The sequence below is a fragment of the Bombyx mori genome, chromosome 13 (assembly GCF_030269925.1).
Source record: "Bombyx mori chromosome 13, ASM3026992v2".
NCBI classification, from domain to species: Eukaryota; Metazoa; Arthropoda; class Insecta; order Lepidoptera; family Bombycidae; genus Bombyx; species Bombyx mori.
Window position 1 is genome coordinate 13218043 of NC_085119.1, and position 16370 is coordinate 13234412.

A 16370-nucleotide genomic window follows, 5' to 3' on the forward strand; every position below is an offset into this window, starting at 1 on the left:
CGGCGTAGTTTACAACTCGGTCGATTCGGTCTTCTTTTTTGTCTATAATTAATTATTTTTTGAAGATATTCGATTCGTAATAATCGAATGTTACTTTTTTCATTTACCAGCTTCCGATTATTTTCTGTTCTTTTTTTCCATCTGAAGCCTAGCTCTTTCATAATTCGTCGTAAGCTTCATTCCGAGCCATTAAAATTTATATCTTCTTTTAATTTTTCGAAGCCTTTCTACGGTACGGAGTTTCGCTGCTTGTTATGTAGTTATTATGATTACATCTTTTTATTACAGATTGAACGAAACTATCCATTCCGGTAACTTTCTTCTTCCCTGATCTTTTCTTACCCGGAGTCCGAAACACGGCGAGCAAGCCAGAGCCTTTAGCTTCGTTAATAATGCACCTAACAGTACTGTCACTGATGTTTTTGTTGCTTCCGAAGTCTGCTTTAATTTTTCCATATCATTCTTCCTCTGTTTTATCATGAAGCAATATACGTCGTACACCAATTTTCTACCCTTTCTTTTAAGTACTACACCAGTTTGTCACGGCATAGTGTATGTTTTATAAAAAATCAACAAACACTCAACAAATAGCAATGGCAACAAAGTCCACAAGCAATTATAACAAATAACTTAACGATTAATAACGATAGACTTTCCACTGTACGCAAGCGTACTTTTGGGAGCAAGCGGAATGAGGGCGCGGTGCGGGACGCAAGGTTCGACTGATCTACCAATAACGCGCTCGATACGATTTCCCCTGCCGTCGCGCCTCACCCTCACCACCAAAGTGATCTAAAATTCGGTTCTGCGCAGTCAAGGTCATTTGCTCAAGAAGTTTGCCGATTACTATATCTACCAAGCTTTATTGCCTTGTTATCAATTCCTATCTTGAGTACTGGTAGGACATATTGTGAATGTGAGCTGATATGATACCATGACATCCAAGACAAGTACCTAATCCAGTCACTGGGGTAATGAAAGTCAATAATCAATTTGAGCAAAACATTTTTTAATAAACTAGGTAAATATGTAATTGTTATAAAATAATTCTGAAGCTCTAAAGTTCATCACAAAAAAAGTGATTTAATTTCTGTGCATGTTTCATGAGACAGAATTAATTTCTACAGTTTTTATTGATTCAGGTTCCATATTAATGTTTATAGCTTTTCTACTGCTCACATATATCTTCACAGGTACTGTATGTGGCTTCCTGTGTATTAAAATTTATTTAACATTAGCTGAGTTCACACTGGACATAATGTTAATGTTTAGACGTTTTGGTTGTGTAAACACTAACTCTTGCTAAACTCTTGCTATTAAAATCGGTGGTAGGGCATCTTGTAAGCCTGTACTGGTCGGTACCACCGCCCCATATCTCTGAATCAGAAATGGGTTCCGTTATACTACACTACCATACCACCAATTGAGACTTGACCTCATGTCTCAAGGTGGGTGACATTACAGTTGTGATTTTCCTGGATTCTTGTAGCCACGTAACATCAGATAATTCCCGAGCTTGGTCACATATACATGTAAAATGCTTCTCAAATAAAACTAAGAATAATGTGTAATAGGTAACAGTAGACAGCGGCTTGCCTCTGCCCCTGGAATTACTGACTCCATGAACGATGATAACCACTCATCATCAGGTGGGTTGTCCGCTGGTCTGCCACAGTCAATAAAAAAATCTTAAGCGTGATTTATAAAATATCTCTGTTACAATTATGAACTGTGTTCAGGCGTACCTTCGATAAGGGTCTCAGAGCTTTGGACTATTGAAAAAAATGTACGAAATCATCATAAGTCCATTTTTAATTTAAAGTGTCAAGTAAAATGCTACAGATCTTTTTAGTCAATTCAATTGGTCACAGAGATACACTTGGTTGCCAGTTTCTTCCTCTCGTGAAAAAAAAGAGTACCGAGGCTAAAGCACCTACGATACAAGACTTTTGGAACTTAGACCATAATATGCTGTAAGGTACACGACGGTATTGACATTGGTTTGATACTGGTCAGTTTCTCACAACTTCTCTCGGTGTTTCCCGAGCTCTATGACATGTCCTTCTTCAAACGAGGCTTGTGGAGAGTATTAAACGGTAGGCAGCGGCTTGGCTCTGCCCCTGGCATTGCTGAAGTCCATGGGCGACGGTAACCACTCACCATCAGGTGGGCCGTATGCCCGTCTGCCTACAAGAGCAATAAAAAAAAAAACGACACGTCTTTAGTTTTATTTGAATACTGAAGATTTGATTCCTAAGTATTTTTTAAATTTATTTGAAAGATTATAAACTTTAAAGATAATTTTTTTGCACAAACCTGTTTTGCATAACAACCACAACATTCCCCTTCGGCGTTATAACTGCAACGTTCTCTATGCCTTCTGTACTAAGCGTTGTTACTTGGAGACGCGCTGAGCCTCTTGGAATAAATTTAGAAAAATGCCCCAATGCATAATACATTGGTTGCTTCACGAATTCTCCTTTATCTTCATATACAATTATTGGGGAGTCTACGAAGTTGCTAGCCCAGTTTGGGCCACCGTTGGGATCCAAACAGAGGTTCCAATCGATCCAACCCACTACGTAGTTGTTTAAATCCTGTATATTTATTTTATATCATTTCCTTCTGGTATTTTCTTAAATTACTAAGGTATTCTGTTCGTTGAATGAACTTTGAAACGACACTAAAGAGAAAGTATTCACAGCAAACAGCGATGGTGTGAGAGTAAAAAAACCCATTTCATTTGTACTTCAAGACTTAAACAGAAAGGTATCAATGGTAAAACCATTTTGTGATTGCAGAATTGGGTGCATGTACGTCTATCCCAATTCTTGGTCATCAGGATCCATAGAAATCATATAAAGACTGTCGGTACCCAACTATAGACACAAGGTAAAGGTTCCAATTAGCAATATAAGGGCTAGGACATCTTGTGAGTCCGCACGGGTAGGTATCACCGCCCTGCTTATTTCTGCCGTGAAGCGTGCCTTTCGGTTTAAAGGGCGGAGCAGCCGTTGTACTGTAAAAACAGACCTCAGAGCTCATGTCTCGAGGTGGGTGGCGGCACTTACGTCGTAGGGGTTTATGGGTTCTAGTAACCGCTTAACACCAGGTGGGCCGTGAGCGCGTCTGACCATATAAGGAATTAAAATACGAGTACATATTGTGTTTATGTAAACGTGTCAGCAGTGTCTGGTGCTAGAAAAGTAATCTTACTTTGGGGACCGGTGATCGGGTGTCATTTGTCGACCTTTTTTTCTCCTACCAACTCACTGGTAGCTTAAGGGGCTAGCTTCGCGTGGAGGAGTAGATGAGCTCATGGGCTTAACCTGAGAGAATTTGCCAGCAGCCTTAGCAAGGGCAGTGCTTCGCAGAATCTACCACCGGATCGGAATCGCGACCCACAGAGAAGATTTGACGAGAAACTCGATGGGCTGTGTATGTTAGATCGCTCATCGAACTCTTCGTCGTAATCGACGAGTTAGACAAGGACGAAGACCGGTGCTTGAGGAGCCTAAAAGCACCGGAGGCTCCGAAAAGACGTGCTTCGGGTGACAGCGGTTTTGCGTTGCCCCGTCGCCTGTGCTAGATATGTCGACCGATAATAAAAAAATCCGAATATCATAAGTTTTTAGAATTATTTTTCACTGTAGAGTTGATGAAATGAATTTTTTACATAAAAGTTAAATAATATGACTTTAGTGATACGAAGAGAACGGTTACAACAATTTATGAATTACCTCTATAATGTCTTTGACATAGTTCTGTGCTCTGTCCCAAGATCCGATCTTAACTTTAGAGGTTTCCCAAGGATACGCACCTGAAAACGATTGACGGTGTTTATCTCTGTGCGTAGCGAGATAAAATTTTTAATAATGCTATTATGCTGTGATGCAAAAGCTTTCTATAATAAATATGTGTGTTACTGCTGGAAGAGTATTATGGGGGATGGGAAGGGTCCAATATTCCGAGTAAATCGGTTTCTGACTTTTTTAAATATATAAATAGATATAAGCGCGATTAAAACCATAAGTACCTTCACATGCTTCTGTGGCAACTATAATTTTCGTTGGATAACGTTTGTGTAGATTTGTAAGAATTTCAGGTGAAACGAAATCTTCATAATAATGTACTGCTATACCATCTAAATAATTGATGGAGTTTGGTGCGGCTTTCTCCATCTGTAAATAATCGGGTATTTTGAAATTGTATGCTTTAATTGTTTGTTGGTTTATTTTCGTTTATCTGATTGAGTTGAAAATGCATACTGTTTAGTAGCGGTGGAGCGTAAGGTAGGACTGCAAGGGTTAGAACCACATCGCACCTTTTTCGTCGCGAAACATTTCCAGATCAAAACGTTCCAAATTGAAGGTAAGAGTTATTAAACAAGTGAGACCTCGACTTCATTTCTCAGGCCTCATTCGCACGGGAACTTTTTCAGCGCGCGTTAAGAAAGTCTATTTTTTACTGAAGTGAAAAACGTTATAAGAGTGACGTTCCTATGAACACTTACTTCGAGAACGTTATAAAAGTGCAACGCCGAGTTTTAACGCAACGTTTTTAAAGCGCCCGTGCGAATGAGGCCTCAAGGTATTAGGTATTGACACTGCATTGACTAAGGCTAGACTAAGACCCACCAATGTACTAAAAAATTCGGTTGCTGGCTAGTTAGAGAAGGTTCCTAATTTGGTGCTTTTAAGAAATAGGCAGATAGGTGCCTATCTGTGTATTGCAGGTAGGTACCTATCTGTGTATTGCAGGTAGGTACCACTGTATTGACTAAGGCTAGACTAAGACCCACCAAGGTACTAAAAACTTCGGTTGTTGCCTCGTTAGAAAAGGCTCCTAATTTGGTGCCTTTAAGAAATAGGCAGGTAGGTATACCTATTCGTGCGGGCCCTCAAGACGTCTTACCGTCAATTTATATAATAAATAAATTAAATTTACTCCTAGCATGTAAGCAGACAGCATCAGCCTCTGGTCGTCAACACCAAGAATTAATGTTCTATTGAAAACAGACTTCCTTATTGTAGGGCCGAGGTTGTTTTCTATCCAACGACCCTGTACCAGAAAAAAAAACCGATATTGAACACAATATTATAATTGATTTATATTCGGAAAATTATACAAACGCATTTGAATAATTAAAAACATAAATTACATAAACCTGTGGAAATTTCTAGATGTTATTTTATTTACGTTATTTTATTACGTTATTATTTTTATGAAATTTAGAAAATAAATCAATAAGTTGATTATTAGCTACATTTTAAAAATAAAACCAGACAATTAATTTCAAACATTTACGTAGAGCTTACAGATCGCTCACTGCTCTATGTTGGCATCAATATCAATCTTCACTGAGGTCAGTCAACTTACGTAGGTATATTTTTTAATTTAATATAAAAAAAACATTAGCATAGCGTATCTTTCGTAATATTGATATTTTGACGTACTAAATACTCAAACGAGACAAGCACAGTAGAAGTATCGATGTTTTATATGATTATAAGTCTGTAACTTACTAATTGCGAAGGAATCCATCCCATAGAATTGAACGTAACCACCGGTATGATACCATTGACTGGTTCATTAGTTGTAGTGATGGCCCATATATGGATGTCGTGTTTCTTATATTCTTCCAAGAATCTTCAATTAACGAAATGTGTTTTTATACATGATGAGGTAGGTACAAAAAACTTATCTAGTTTAAATTTATCCATGACGATGGAATTATATATCTACACTCATGGTGGATTTGCACTAAGGTCCAGTGTCCAGCACAGGCAGCCAAAAATGAATATATTTTCAGCCTTATCGAAAAAAGGTTGAACATATTTGATGAAAATATTCAGGTAATTCTTATTGCGAAGCGCTAGGATGTACACAAAAAGTGATTATTTTTACTTTTTTTTTAGGTCGCCATTTCTATACACTTTAATTGTATACTTTATTTATGTATTTTAATATAAGTAGAATTGGGAGCTGAGATAGAACAAAGATGTTTCTAGAACTCTTATTACTACTATTAACTTAGTTATATATGGCAATATCAACATTATCCATAGCGTCCCAAGGCGGTTAAAGCTACTACAACCGTCTAAAACCATTCATTTATATTTATTTCTGTATCGGAAAAGGAGTTCGAACAACCAGGATTCCTTTGTTCGACTAGGATATGCAGTACAAAAATATGATAACAATTTTTTGTCTATGCTATTAGTATTGCTTATTTTTTTTTAAGTACGGTTACCGCAAATGATAATCTGCGTAAATCTGGTAATATTCGGTTTTGAGCTGTCCATAGCCAGATATTTTTTCGTTTGTTTTCATCCAAACCGGAGGCGACCACGTTGTAGCGGTTATGTGTATCTCACTAGTCGCTGCCTTTATACAATTCTGAATCATTGGTATCTGTGAAACCAGTCAATATATTCAATCATAGACGATTTTTTACTGGTGGTATGACCTCTTGTGAGTCCGTACGGTTAGGTACCACCACCCTGCCTATTTCTGCCGTGAACCAGTAATGCGTTTCGGTTTGAAGGGTGGGGCAGCCGTTGTAGTTATACTGAGACCTTAGAACTTATACCTCAAGGTAGGTGGCGCATTTACGTTGTAGATGTCTATGGGTTCCAGTAACCATTTAACACCAGATGGGCTGCGAGCTCATCCATCCATCTAAGCAATAAATAATAATAATAATAACAGAAATGAATTTTTGTGTGTGTTGTAGGACTTTTAGGCCTCTATGGTTACTTTGTTTCGTTCACCTCAAAATCTTCTGTTTTTACGAATAAAAAATGCATTAAAACGCTAGGTAAAAAGTTTATTTACCTTGAAAGAAATATCCTCATTCGTTAGGGAGAAATTCGAGAGTTCAGTATCGTTCCAGGGTTGTTCATTGTAAGTGTAAGGGTGGGTTGAAAAGTCAGATCCGCCGATTGGTACTCGCATCATATTATATTCCAAGCCATTTGGACCGAAGTAGGTTCTGACGAAAGCAAATTAACGTTAAAGTATAAGCAATTTTAGTTGTTACACTGTTCTTAGAAGTCTTAGAAATCAGATTTTTTAAATTCAGAGACCCCTTGTTTGTATATATTACATATTCCTAAATTAGTTCACTTATGAAAAACTTTACTATCTACTAGTTTTTGCCCGCGACTTCGTCCGCGTGGAATAGTTACTTTGGCGTATATCTACATATAGCGTAAGCTCTCAAAAGGGAAAAATACCCCGATTTTGAAACATTCTTTATTGGTTCTCCGCTTGGTCCTATTTGTCCTATTGGTCTTAGCGTGATGTTATATAGCCTGTAGCCTTCTTCAGTAAATGAGCTATCTAACACTGAAAGAATCTTTCAAATCGGATTCGTAGTTCCTGAGATTAGCGCGTTCAAACAAATAAACTCTTCAGCTTTATAATATTAGGATAGATTATGTCTACATTATATCAAGAAACTGACTCGATTAGCTTATCCTGTGCGGCCGGTGGAAGCTTCCTCCAGTTCAAAGACGCAGCATCGGTTACCGCTCCACCGAATCCTTCTATTGTTTGAAACTTGATGGTGCTGTCCACTCTTAAAACAACACCAGTCGTGAAGAAATCGAATTCTGTAAATATTTAGTTAATTGATCTTTATCGTACTATTTGACAAATACTACATACTTACTTACCTCCGTATGCACGAAAAATTTGTTTGACGAAAGGTAAAGTTGAATATTGAATAGATATAAATACATATGAGAAGCCTGAATATACGACGTAGCTAGCTCGTCACACCGTCTGTTCATATTGTCTACTATTGATGCAATTAATGCTAAAAAATCCGCTATTTTATAATACAATTAGGATAATGTTCGGAACTATATGCTGATGACAAAGAAAATGATGGAATTAGAACAAGTTGATGACTTCTTGTTAATATACTATAGTTCTTTGTATACCTTTAGGCAAACTCTCGTGTTTTTCAGCGACCGAAGCATCAAATTGTTCATCGTGCGTAACTTGACCCTGACTTTTAGAGAAACGAAGTCCGTCCTGAAAGATTACCTATGTACTTTAATTACAAGTTATATTTTAAAAAACATAATGGTATCAGGTATCCCGTAAGGAAATAAAATGGTCGCAGAAAACAGGCACTGCCGACAAACTACTGCTACCTTTTTCTTTTTTTTTTCCTTCCTAAGCTGATAGCTTTGAGAGGCTATATCAGCGTCGCCTTAACTAGTAGGTGAGCTCACGGGGCTCAAACCTGATGACGTTGCTAACACGAACCCTAGTAAGAGCCGTGCTTCGCAGAATCTACCACCGGATCGGAAATGCGACCCACTGAGAAGATCCGGCGAGAAACTTAGTGGGCTGTGTCTGAGGGTTAATTTACTCGTCGAACTCGAAGGGCTCGCCCTTCGTCGCAAGCGACGGGTTCGACGAGAACGATGACCGGTGCTTGAGGTACCTAAAAGCACCGTTAGTGGATCGGGAGGATTCGAAATGACGTGTTTGGGGCGACGTCGACTGCTTTCCATTCTGTCCGCAGGATCGGGAATGTAGTTACCGGCGGCCACGATGTCATAAAGCAATTCGTTCAACTTACATTGGTACTAGTGTATGCCATGTATGTTTCCGGATTTGGTTCATCTCTATTTATTGTATCGCAATAATTAGCATCGCAAACGCAAACGATCGAACGACCCGGGATTCCGACATCCCGACCTCGACAAGAGATATCAGCTGCAAAGTATTAAATTGATGCAATTTGTATCATTGTCCTTATTGAATAATGAACATTCAAAGATAATAACGCTATAAGCCGTTCTATGATATACGATTTTTTTTTTATTTCCCTTGTAGGCAGACGAGCATACGGCCCACCTGATGGTGAGTGGTTACAGTCGCCCATGGACTTCAGCAATGTCAGAGGCAGAGCCAAGCCGCTGCCTACCACTTAATACTCTCTACAAGCCTCGTTTGAAGAAGGACATTTGTAAAACGTACCTATATTTTAATAAGCGAAACCTGTGCTAAAAATTCTTTTTTTTAATATAAGTATCTAATTGTAATAAATAATTAATACTTACTAGAATATCCGAAAATTAAAAGAGAACACCACACTCCAATGAATATGTTAATGTATTTTGTTTTCATGTTTGTATAAAATTTGAACTTGAATTTCTACTAAATATTGCGTATTCTAATAATTGTACGAATTTCAATAGAGAAATAATAGTGTAAGGTACTTTTTATTACAAATAGGTATAGCGTCGTGTTTGTGACCACTGAAAACTAAGTCAGGTATGACTCTCTTATTCTGATTTTATATGGCTAATTAACATTTTCTTAATATTATTTATTACGTTTCGTTTTAAATAGACTTTTAGAAAATTATTTATTATACCTAAGAAAATAATTATTTAATAATTTTACTACATTTTTTTTTATAAATATTATTTATTCGCTATCAAACGCTCGAGAATAATTAATTAGGTATCTCAGACGGTCACATTCTTTAACAGACAGAGAAAAAGCCGATATAGCGAAGAATATTAAAGAGAAAATTAACGTCATATTTTTTTTCTCTAGGTTTCACAATATCAGTTCGATTTTGGTATTAACTCTATCATCTGGGTCAATGACCCATACATTAACAGGAAACAAATGTTTTTTAAAACAATGTTTTTTATTTTAAATACAAGTTTCATAACTTGTATTTAAAATAAAAAACATTTTTGATGATGAAATGATTTTAAAAGGTTTTTCAATAACACCATCGTACGCGGGATTTTAGGTTTCTCTTAATATTTGTTAAACGTTTTCACGTTCTACAATTTTTTTCAGGTTGATATCCAATATTTTGATCGAGCGATCCTCCATGGTTAGTTTTATGATTCTTTATTGCTTAGCCTTCTCTTTGTCTCCTAAAAAAACAACCGTGATGTTAATTAAGTACATATGTACATACTTGTTGAATTCAGACGAAGCTTTTGTATTATCGAATTCTTATTATAACGAATGCAATCTGTTCCATCAGAAAGTAATTCGGTTAAAATTCAACCGTATAATCTAAACAATATTTGAGGCTGCACTGAGGGCGGGAAAGTTATTTTGTATTTGCAAATTGATAAATCATCTCACACATATTAAGTTTCTACATAAATCCCGCCATTGTATTAAAACCTCACCTGTTTTGTAAGACCAACAAAAGGTTCTCCTCGTTGGGCGTCAAAAGTCCCACGTTCTCTATTGGAGCGAGACTCCTACGCGATACCTGAATCCGTCTTGAGCCTCTGTATATGAACTTGGAGAAGTGTCCCATGGCATAGAACATTGGCTGCTTGATAAATTGATCTTTGTCACCGTACACTAAGATGGGAGAGTCAACGAAATTATCGGCCCAGTTTGGACCACCTTCAGGGTCGAGACACAGATTCCAGTCTATCCAGCGGACGACGAAGTTGTTCAAGTCCTGGCAAGTAATTCGGCTTATTACTACTGAAATCCAAAGCGTGAGCTGCTCTAAATGTTCGAAGGCAAAAATGAGGTCTTGATTGAAAATCCTGGGTTAAAGCCTTCTTAAGCACATCCGATCTTTGGTTCAAGTTATTTTATTTGAGATTCAACACCAACTGATGTGTTACGTTACGATAATTTCTTTATTCTTTATCGTACACACAGTTAATATTACAGTAATTGCGATAAGATATAAAAAATGGCGAGCTTAACTCAAAAATTGAGTCTAAAATGATGTCTATGCTCTCGTTAATCTGATTCAATTTAACCGACTAAGTGGGCTGGTTCACCCGTGTGAGGAAAAATAAATTTTCCTTCGTAGATTATTTTATCGCTTAGACAGACTAACGAGCTAATAGCCCACCTGGTGTTAAGTAGTTACCGGAACCCAAAGATATCAAGAATACTAATCCCGCCAACCAACTTAAAACATCGGCTGCCCCAACGTTCAAACCATGCATTACTGCTTCGCGACAGGCATAGGCAAGATGGTACTACTTGTGCGGACGCACAAGTCTAGCTACCACCAGTAAATGGTACCAAGCATAGAATACAGATGGTATAAATAATAAAATATATAACTACCGTCATTATTACGAAAAAAAACCTTCACAAAAATTGATCTTTAAAACTCTCATATTAGGTAGTTTCATACTACTTGTCTTCCTACACTTTTTATTATATGTACCTGCATTATATATGTGGCGTATTTGCGGGCTCACAGCCCACCTGGTGTCAAGTGACTACAGGAGATCGATAGACATAGGCCGATAGTCATCAACAACGTAAATGCTGCCACCCACCTTGAGACATGAGTCCAAATTCTCTTTTTAAGGTACAATGACTGCTGCACCCTTCAAACCAGGACTATGAAAAATCAACACAACAGCAGGTTCTAAGCTTGTAAATCAATCTAGTGATTGAAAAATAATATAAAATGTTATTTTATATTAGATTAATAAGTAGTTATTCGTTTAATAAGTTCTATTTTGCTATCAAAATTTTAGTCCCCGTTGGGGTTGAACGAAACATATCGATAACGTTTATCGAATAACGAATGCTATCGATGTTTTAATCGAAACATTATCAATCAATCTCGAGAAATAATAACAAACTAGATTTTATGAAGACAATATAATTAAATTTTTTCATACAAATCTTTAACGTATTGTTTTAAATTTAAAATACTGTACACGGTCGTCCGAAGTTGATAGAAATCACTTAAAATTCAACAGAAAAAATAAAAACAATATTAAATTTATTTTACAATAAAACTTCGTACACAATAAGGTGTATTCGATTTAAATGATTCCTTCAAAACGAACGACTATTTATTTCTCGTGTTGATATGGCAGATTGTCGATATGAAAGTCTTGTACAAACAATCAACTCAGAGAAATGCACTAACACATATTCATATATTTACAAATACATAACACCTAAATTATTTACGGACAACTCTACGGCTGGTATAACAGATTCAAATCTGCACTACTCTCATTGAACAAATTGTTTAAAAGCTTCCAAAGCTTGCTACTTTCAAAAATATCAATAATTCAGTGATCTATCTCTAGTATTGAACTCGCTTGTAGCTGTTATGCCTCGGGTCAACAACCTGTTAAACTAATAGCTTTGACGTCTAGTGTTGCTATTTAAAAAAAACCGTAGAGTTGCCAAAACTAAATATTGCAATTATCTTCAAAACAATATGAACCGCATAAATCCAACTTAAACTCATTGTTTTAATCTCGTTTGAGTACATCATTATAACATTCATAATCACAACGGTGCAGATCTTTCACGCTTGCGTCTGAACAACGTTATACAAAATTCCAGCTAAAATTTGCTGTCAAAAAAGAAACTGTAAAAACATTTACACAAAGATATATTTACCGCAACGAAAAGAAAAATTAAGTTCCTCTTAAGTACTACAGTGAAAACGTCACTGAAAATGTTGAACGACCATCGCCATATTTAAAAAAAAAATATCCTTAAGGCTACGTTTACTTTACAATTTATCTAATATAAATCTATTAAATAAATACAAAAAAATCTCTTATCATTTAATTATCTAAAGATATTTTCTTACCGCATGTCTTGTTATAACTAAAGGCCTATTCATTTTAATAATGCACGAATTAATTAAAAACATCGGTTTAAAATTAAAATGAGCGAACGCGCACGCGATAACGGGAGTACCCTAAAAAATATTTGACTAAAAGAGAGATCAAATCAATTGCCACTTAAAAATTGCCGCATTTAAATAAATCGTTTCAAAAAAAAAAAATACATTAAGTTTAGTTTAAATGTGCACTTTGTACTTTGAAAACAGAATTCTGAATCCGCCTTTGTTTTTGAAAAGTCTGTTGTTAGCTGCCAATTTTCATTTTGATTCTACTCATATCTCAAATATATACTTATTTTCGTGTATTAATATATAAAGTTAAAAACAGGAGAGTGCGTTAGAAGCAAATAAAGTGAGCAACAGTTAAAGAAATAGGTGACGTTCTGAAGTGAAATAATTTTTATTTCTTATCATTTTAAATATGAGCTATGGTTCTACATTCGATATACCCAATCCAGAACTTAGGAAAAGGCTACCGGAAACATAGAAGTAACATGATTAAGCGAATCTCTGTGCTTAGTTTTTTAACGTTCGCGATAGCGTAAAAGTTAAATCAAATTTGTATGAAGTTGGGACGTTTGCCTACGATTGCCGCTAGGGGCGCTGTTCCAACTCCATACAAATTTGAGTTACTTTTACGCTATCGAGAACGTTAAAAAACTCGCACTAAGCACAGTGAACACAAAGTGTCTTTAACAAAGAAACTGACTGGTGCGATATCCAATTCACTGGGTTATTTAAGCACCAACGAAGACAAACGGTCTTTTGGCATGAAGAGTTACAATCGCGTTATCTATAAGAGCAACGAGACGATCAATCAAGGCGCAATAGTCAATAAATATATACATATTCAGGAGGTTATTATTCAAAAATAAATATATTATTAATATTTATTAATTAATATGATAAACATCTTCAATTTCTCGGCAGATTCTGAAAACGTGCTAGAATATAATTTTGAGATTATTCACATAAAACAACAAACATCGAATCGCTTCAGTGTGGCAAAGACTTCAATAAATTTATCGGCAAATTACATCTATAGGTCTATCTTACTTACATTTCGAAATTGCAAATTATAAAAAAAAATAACTATAATTAAAGGCAATATCAAAAGTACTAAATGAAGAGAAAAAACTTATAAAAGAACGTAAGAGGCGTATTGTTATTGTTTTTAATAACTCAGTACGACAATATGTATTTTCTTTAAGTCGCTTATTTTGACAATCAAATGACAGTGACAGTTGTTACATCTTATCAAAAATAGATGATTTTTTTTTTCTATTCGTATCGCCTCTTAATCAAACGAATCAGACGAAGACAGCACTAGACCGAGTGACAAAACCTCATTGGTGCATTTAAATTTCGAATAAAAACGAAGCGACAAAAACGTGCCACAGGCACAACAAATAAAAAAATTTTAGACACATCCTCAACAGTCATATAATCATTAATACAACTATTTATTCAGGGTAAAGACTACACTAAAAATGTCTAAATTTAATCTTTTCACTGCAGCAATACTCTATTAAATTCTTTAAACAAATACAGTGAAAAGACTAAACACGCTCAAGTAATTTATGTTAATGTAACATAATTATAGAGGCACTGTGTGTATTCAATTCAATAACTTTTTTTTTAATTCCTTATAAGAGATACTTTATTTTACAATATGTATATTGAACATCTCATATCTTTAATGTACCTAATTGTATATTAATTATTGTTACTCTCGTGATTTTTTTTTTCAAAATAAAAGTACTCGAAATCAATTAAAAACATGATTTAGAAAGACTAAGAAATGTATTAAAACAACGTATAGTTCACGATTCTGTTTCATAGAATACCAGTGACATATATATTTTAGTATATATTGCCCAATAACTTAGTAAATTTTATTGACGGCCTGAATTAAATTATAAGTTCAAGTTCAGATTATGTAATATTATTTTCGGATAGTTTGCTTTATCTGTGCCGACGTTTTATTCTGAATGTTTTTTTTATTATTTTTTTTAATTTCTTCTAGTGGCCAGTATACGAAAGTAAAACAGTTTTCAACCATAAATTGATTTAGAATATAATAATTGAGGCTTTATGAAACAGTTCAGTGAACTATGACTAAAGACAGTATTAAAAAATTGAGCTATACAATAAACATTTAATTACAAAAATACTTGTAGCGTTATTCTCAGATCACATTTTGCTATTTTAGGCTCAAATCTATAATATGTTTTCGTTTCCTGTTCATATTTTGTAATGCCGTTGATCGTAGAGCGAGCACTTAATTAGCGTTATTAATTAAAATTGGCAATTATAAACTTTACGACCATGAAAATACGAACCAAACGTTTTTGTGTTTTCAATTAATCGCTAACTTTTTGATTTTTGTGCTCACTTACATTTAGACGTGGTTGGTAACATTCAATATCATTCACTCACTGACCGAACGTTTTTGTTAAGTCTGTAACACGATAAAACGTCTTTTAATATCTTTAAAAATAAACTTCCATTTGAACAATTCGTTTTACTACGTCCGATCAGTCTTACGTTTAATTAATAAAAATTATTGTTAATGTCTCTCTAGTTTCCAATTAGATTGTCCAAATTCGTATAATTTTCGTAATTATATCTTATTGTTCTATGTTATTTCCACGTCATTTCTTTCTTTTTTTTTTTAAATCACGAACACAAATGTCTCTAACGTATTTGTATTTCGATGTGATTCAAATAAAAATAATAGGCACCGTACAATAATAACACTTTATCCGAATCGATAAATAAATAAAAAAAAAACTGTAAACTGAAAGTTAGGGATGTATAAAACGAACGAATTGTAGCACACGGAATACTAAGATATCGATATTTAAAATCGACTACCGCATGTGAAATCGATATTTCATATGTTTTGGCACCGAGATCTGTTTAGTCGATGATTTAGTTGATAATGTGCTGTTAACGAGTTACGACATCGAATCGACTACCAAGTTTTAGTCGATTTCGTTTACGTTTGACACTCGTGTTCGATCCGGCACTGTCGGGAATGGAATCTCAAGGCGGAGCGTCGGGCCCCTGGGCGGTTCAATCTTTGACGAGCCTGTAGATGTGATGCTGCGCCCCGTGCTCACTGTTCGACACTTCAAATACGAACGCGGCGCACAGTAATGTCTCTTGCGTGTCTCGGTTTGAAACTACCTGCGAATTAAAAAAAAACTTATCACTTTTTTATCGAGGCGACAGTGAGTTGTCAAATAGGTGAGCGAAGTTTTATTACTTAGACGGTTACCGGAACCCACAGACGTCCAAAGCTTGAGACATGACTTCTAAGGTTTTTACTATTAATACTCATACTAGCTCCATCCTCAGATACGGCCCACTAAGTTTCTCGCCGGATCTTCTCAGTGGGTCACGTTTCCGATCCGTGGTAGATTCTGCCAAGCACTGCTCTTGCTAGGGCTAGTGTTAGTAATGTCACTATAGTAGAATTATTTTGTCCGTGCAGTTTGGGTCATAAATAATCGGAGCTGTGAAGCGAGTATTTCGCTCTCTCTCTTCCACTCACGAGCCTTATGGACGGGCATAGTGATGCGCATTATTGTTGTCGATAAGCGTTATCGATAGTGTATTTAGTTTTGTCATTTTGTGGGTTAGTGATAAAAATGAAAGAAAAAATCACTAATCGAACACTTACACCACATATCGCCGTAGCAAGTTAACGAGAACGGCAGAAATTAAT

The 16370-nt window shown here is 35.7% G+C and overlaps 2 protein-coding genes across 4 annotated transcripts in view; both read right to left on the bottom strand.

The window, feature by feature from the left end:
• Positions 1-988: 988 nt before the first annotated feature.
• LOC101741392 (lysosomal acid glucosylceramidase) lies at positions 989-11109 on the bottom strand. Its single transcript, XM_062671905.1, has 12 exons — positions 10185-11109; positions 8600-9920; positions 7950-8043; positions 7469-7616; positions 6838-6994; positions 6254-6414; positions 5526-5649; positions 4948-5061; positions 4037-4181; positions 3741-3820; positions 2317-2597; positions 989-1210 (listed from the first exon to the last, which is right to left on the bottom strand). The coding sequence occupies exons 2-12, from the start codon at positions 8618-8620 to the stop codon at positions 1102-1104; spliced, it is 1434 nt and encodes a 477-aa protein (XP_062527889.1). The 5' UTR covers positions 8621-9920; positions 10185-11109; the 3' UTR covers positions 989-1101.
• A 522-nt stretch (positions 11110-11631) lies between these two features.
• Positions 11632-16370, bottom strand: part of LOC101741252 (transcriptional enhancer factor TEF-1) — a 97290-nt gene continuing 92551 nt past the window's right edge. For all 3 annotated transcript variants that reach the window (XM_038015152.2, XM_038015149.2, XM_062671906.1), the window contains exon 11: positions 11632-15829. In XM_038015152.2, coding sequence (XP_037871080.1) covers positions 15716-15829 — 114 coding nt within the window. In that variant the 3' untranslated portion in view covers positions 11632-15715. The remainder of the gene's footprint in view (positions 15830-16370) is intronic.

Excerpts from the sequence above, each read along its gene's own strand:
- LOC101741392 (XM_062671905.1), bottom strand. The coding sequence starts at position 8,620 with ATGGCATACACTAGTACCAAT. Across the intron at positions 6,995-7,468 it reads GCACAGGATAAGCTAATCGA|AACCTACTTCGGTCCAAATG; the intron begins GTCAGTTTCTTG and ends TGCTTTCGTCAG. Across the intron at positions 1,211-2,316 it reads GTGGTTGTTATGCAAAACAG|GAAGCCACATACAGTACCTG; the intron begins GTTTGTGCAAAA and ends TTTAATACACAG.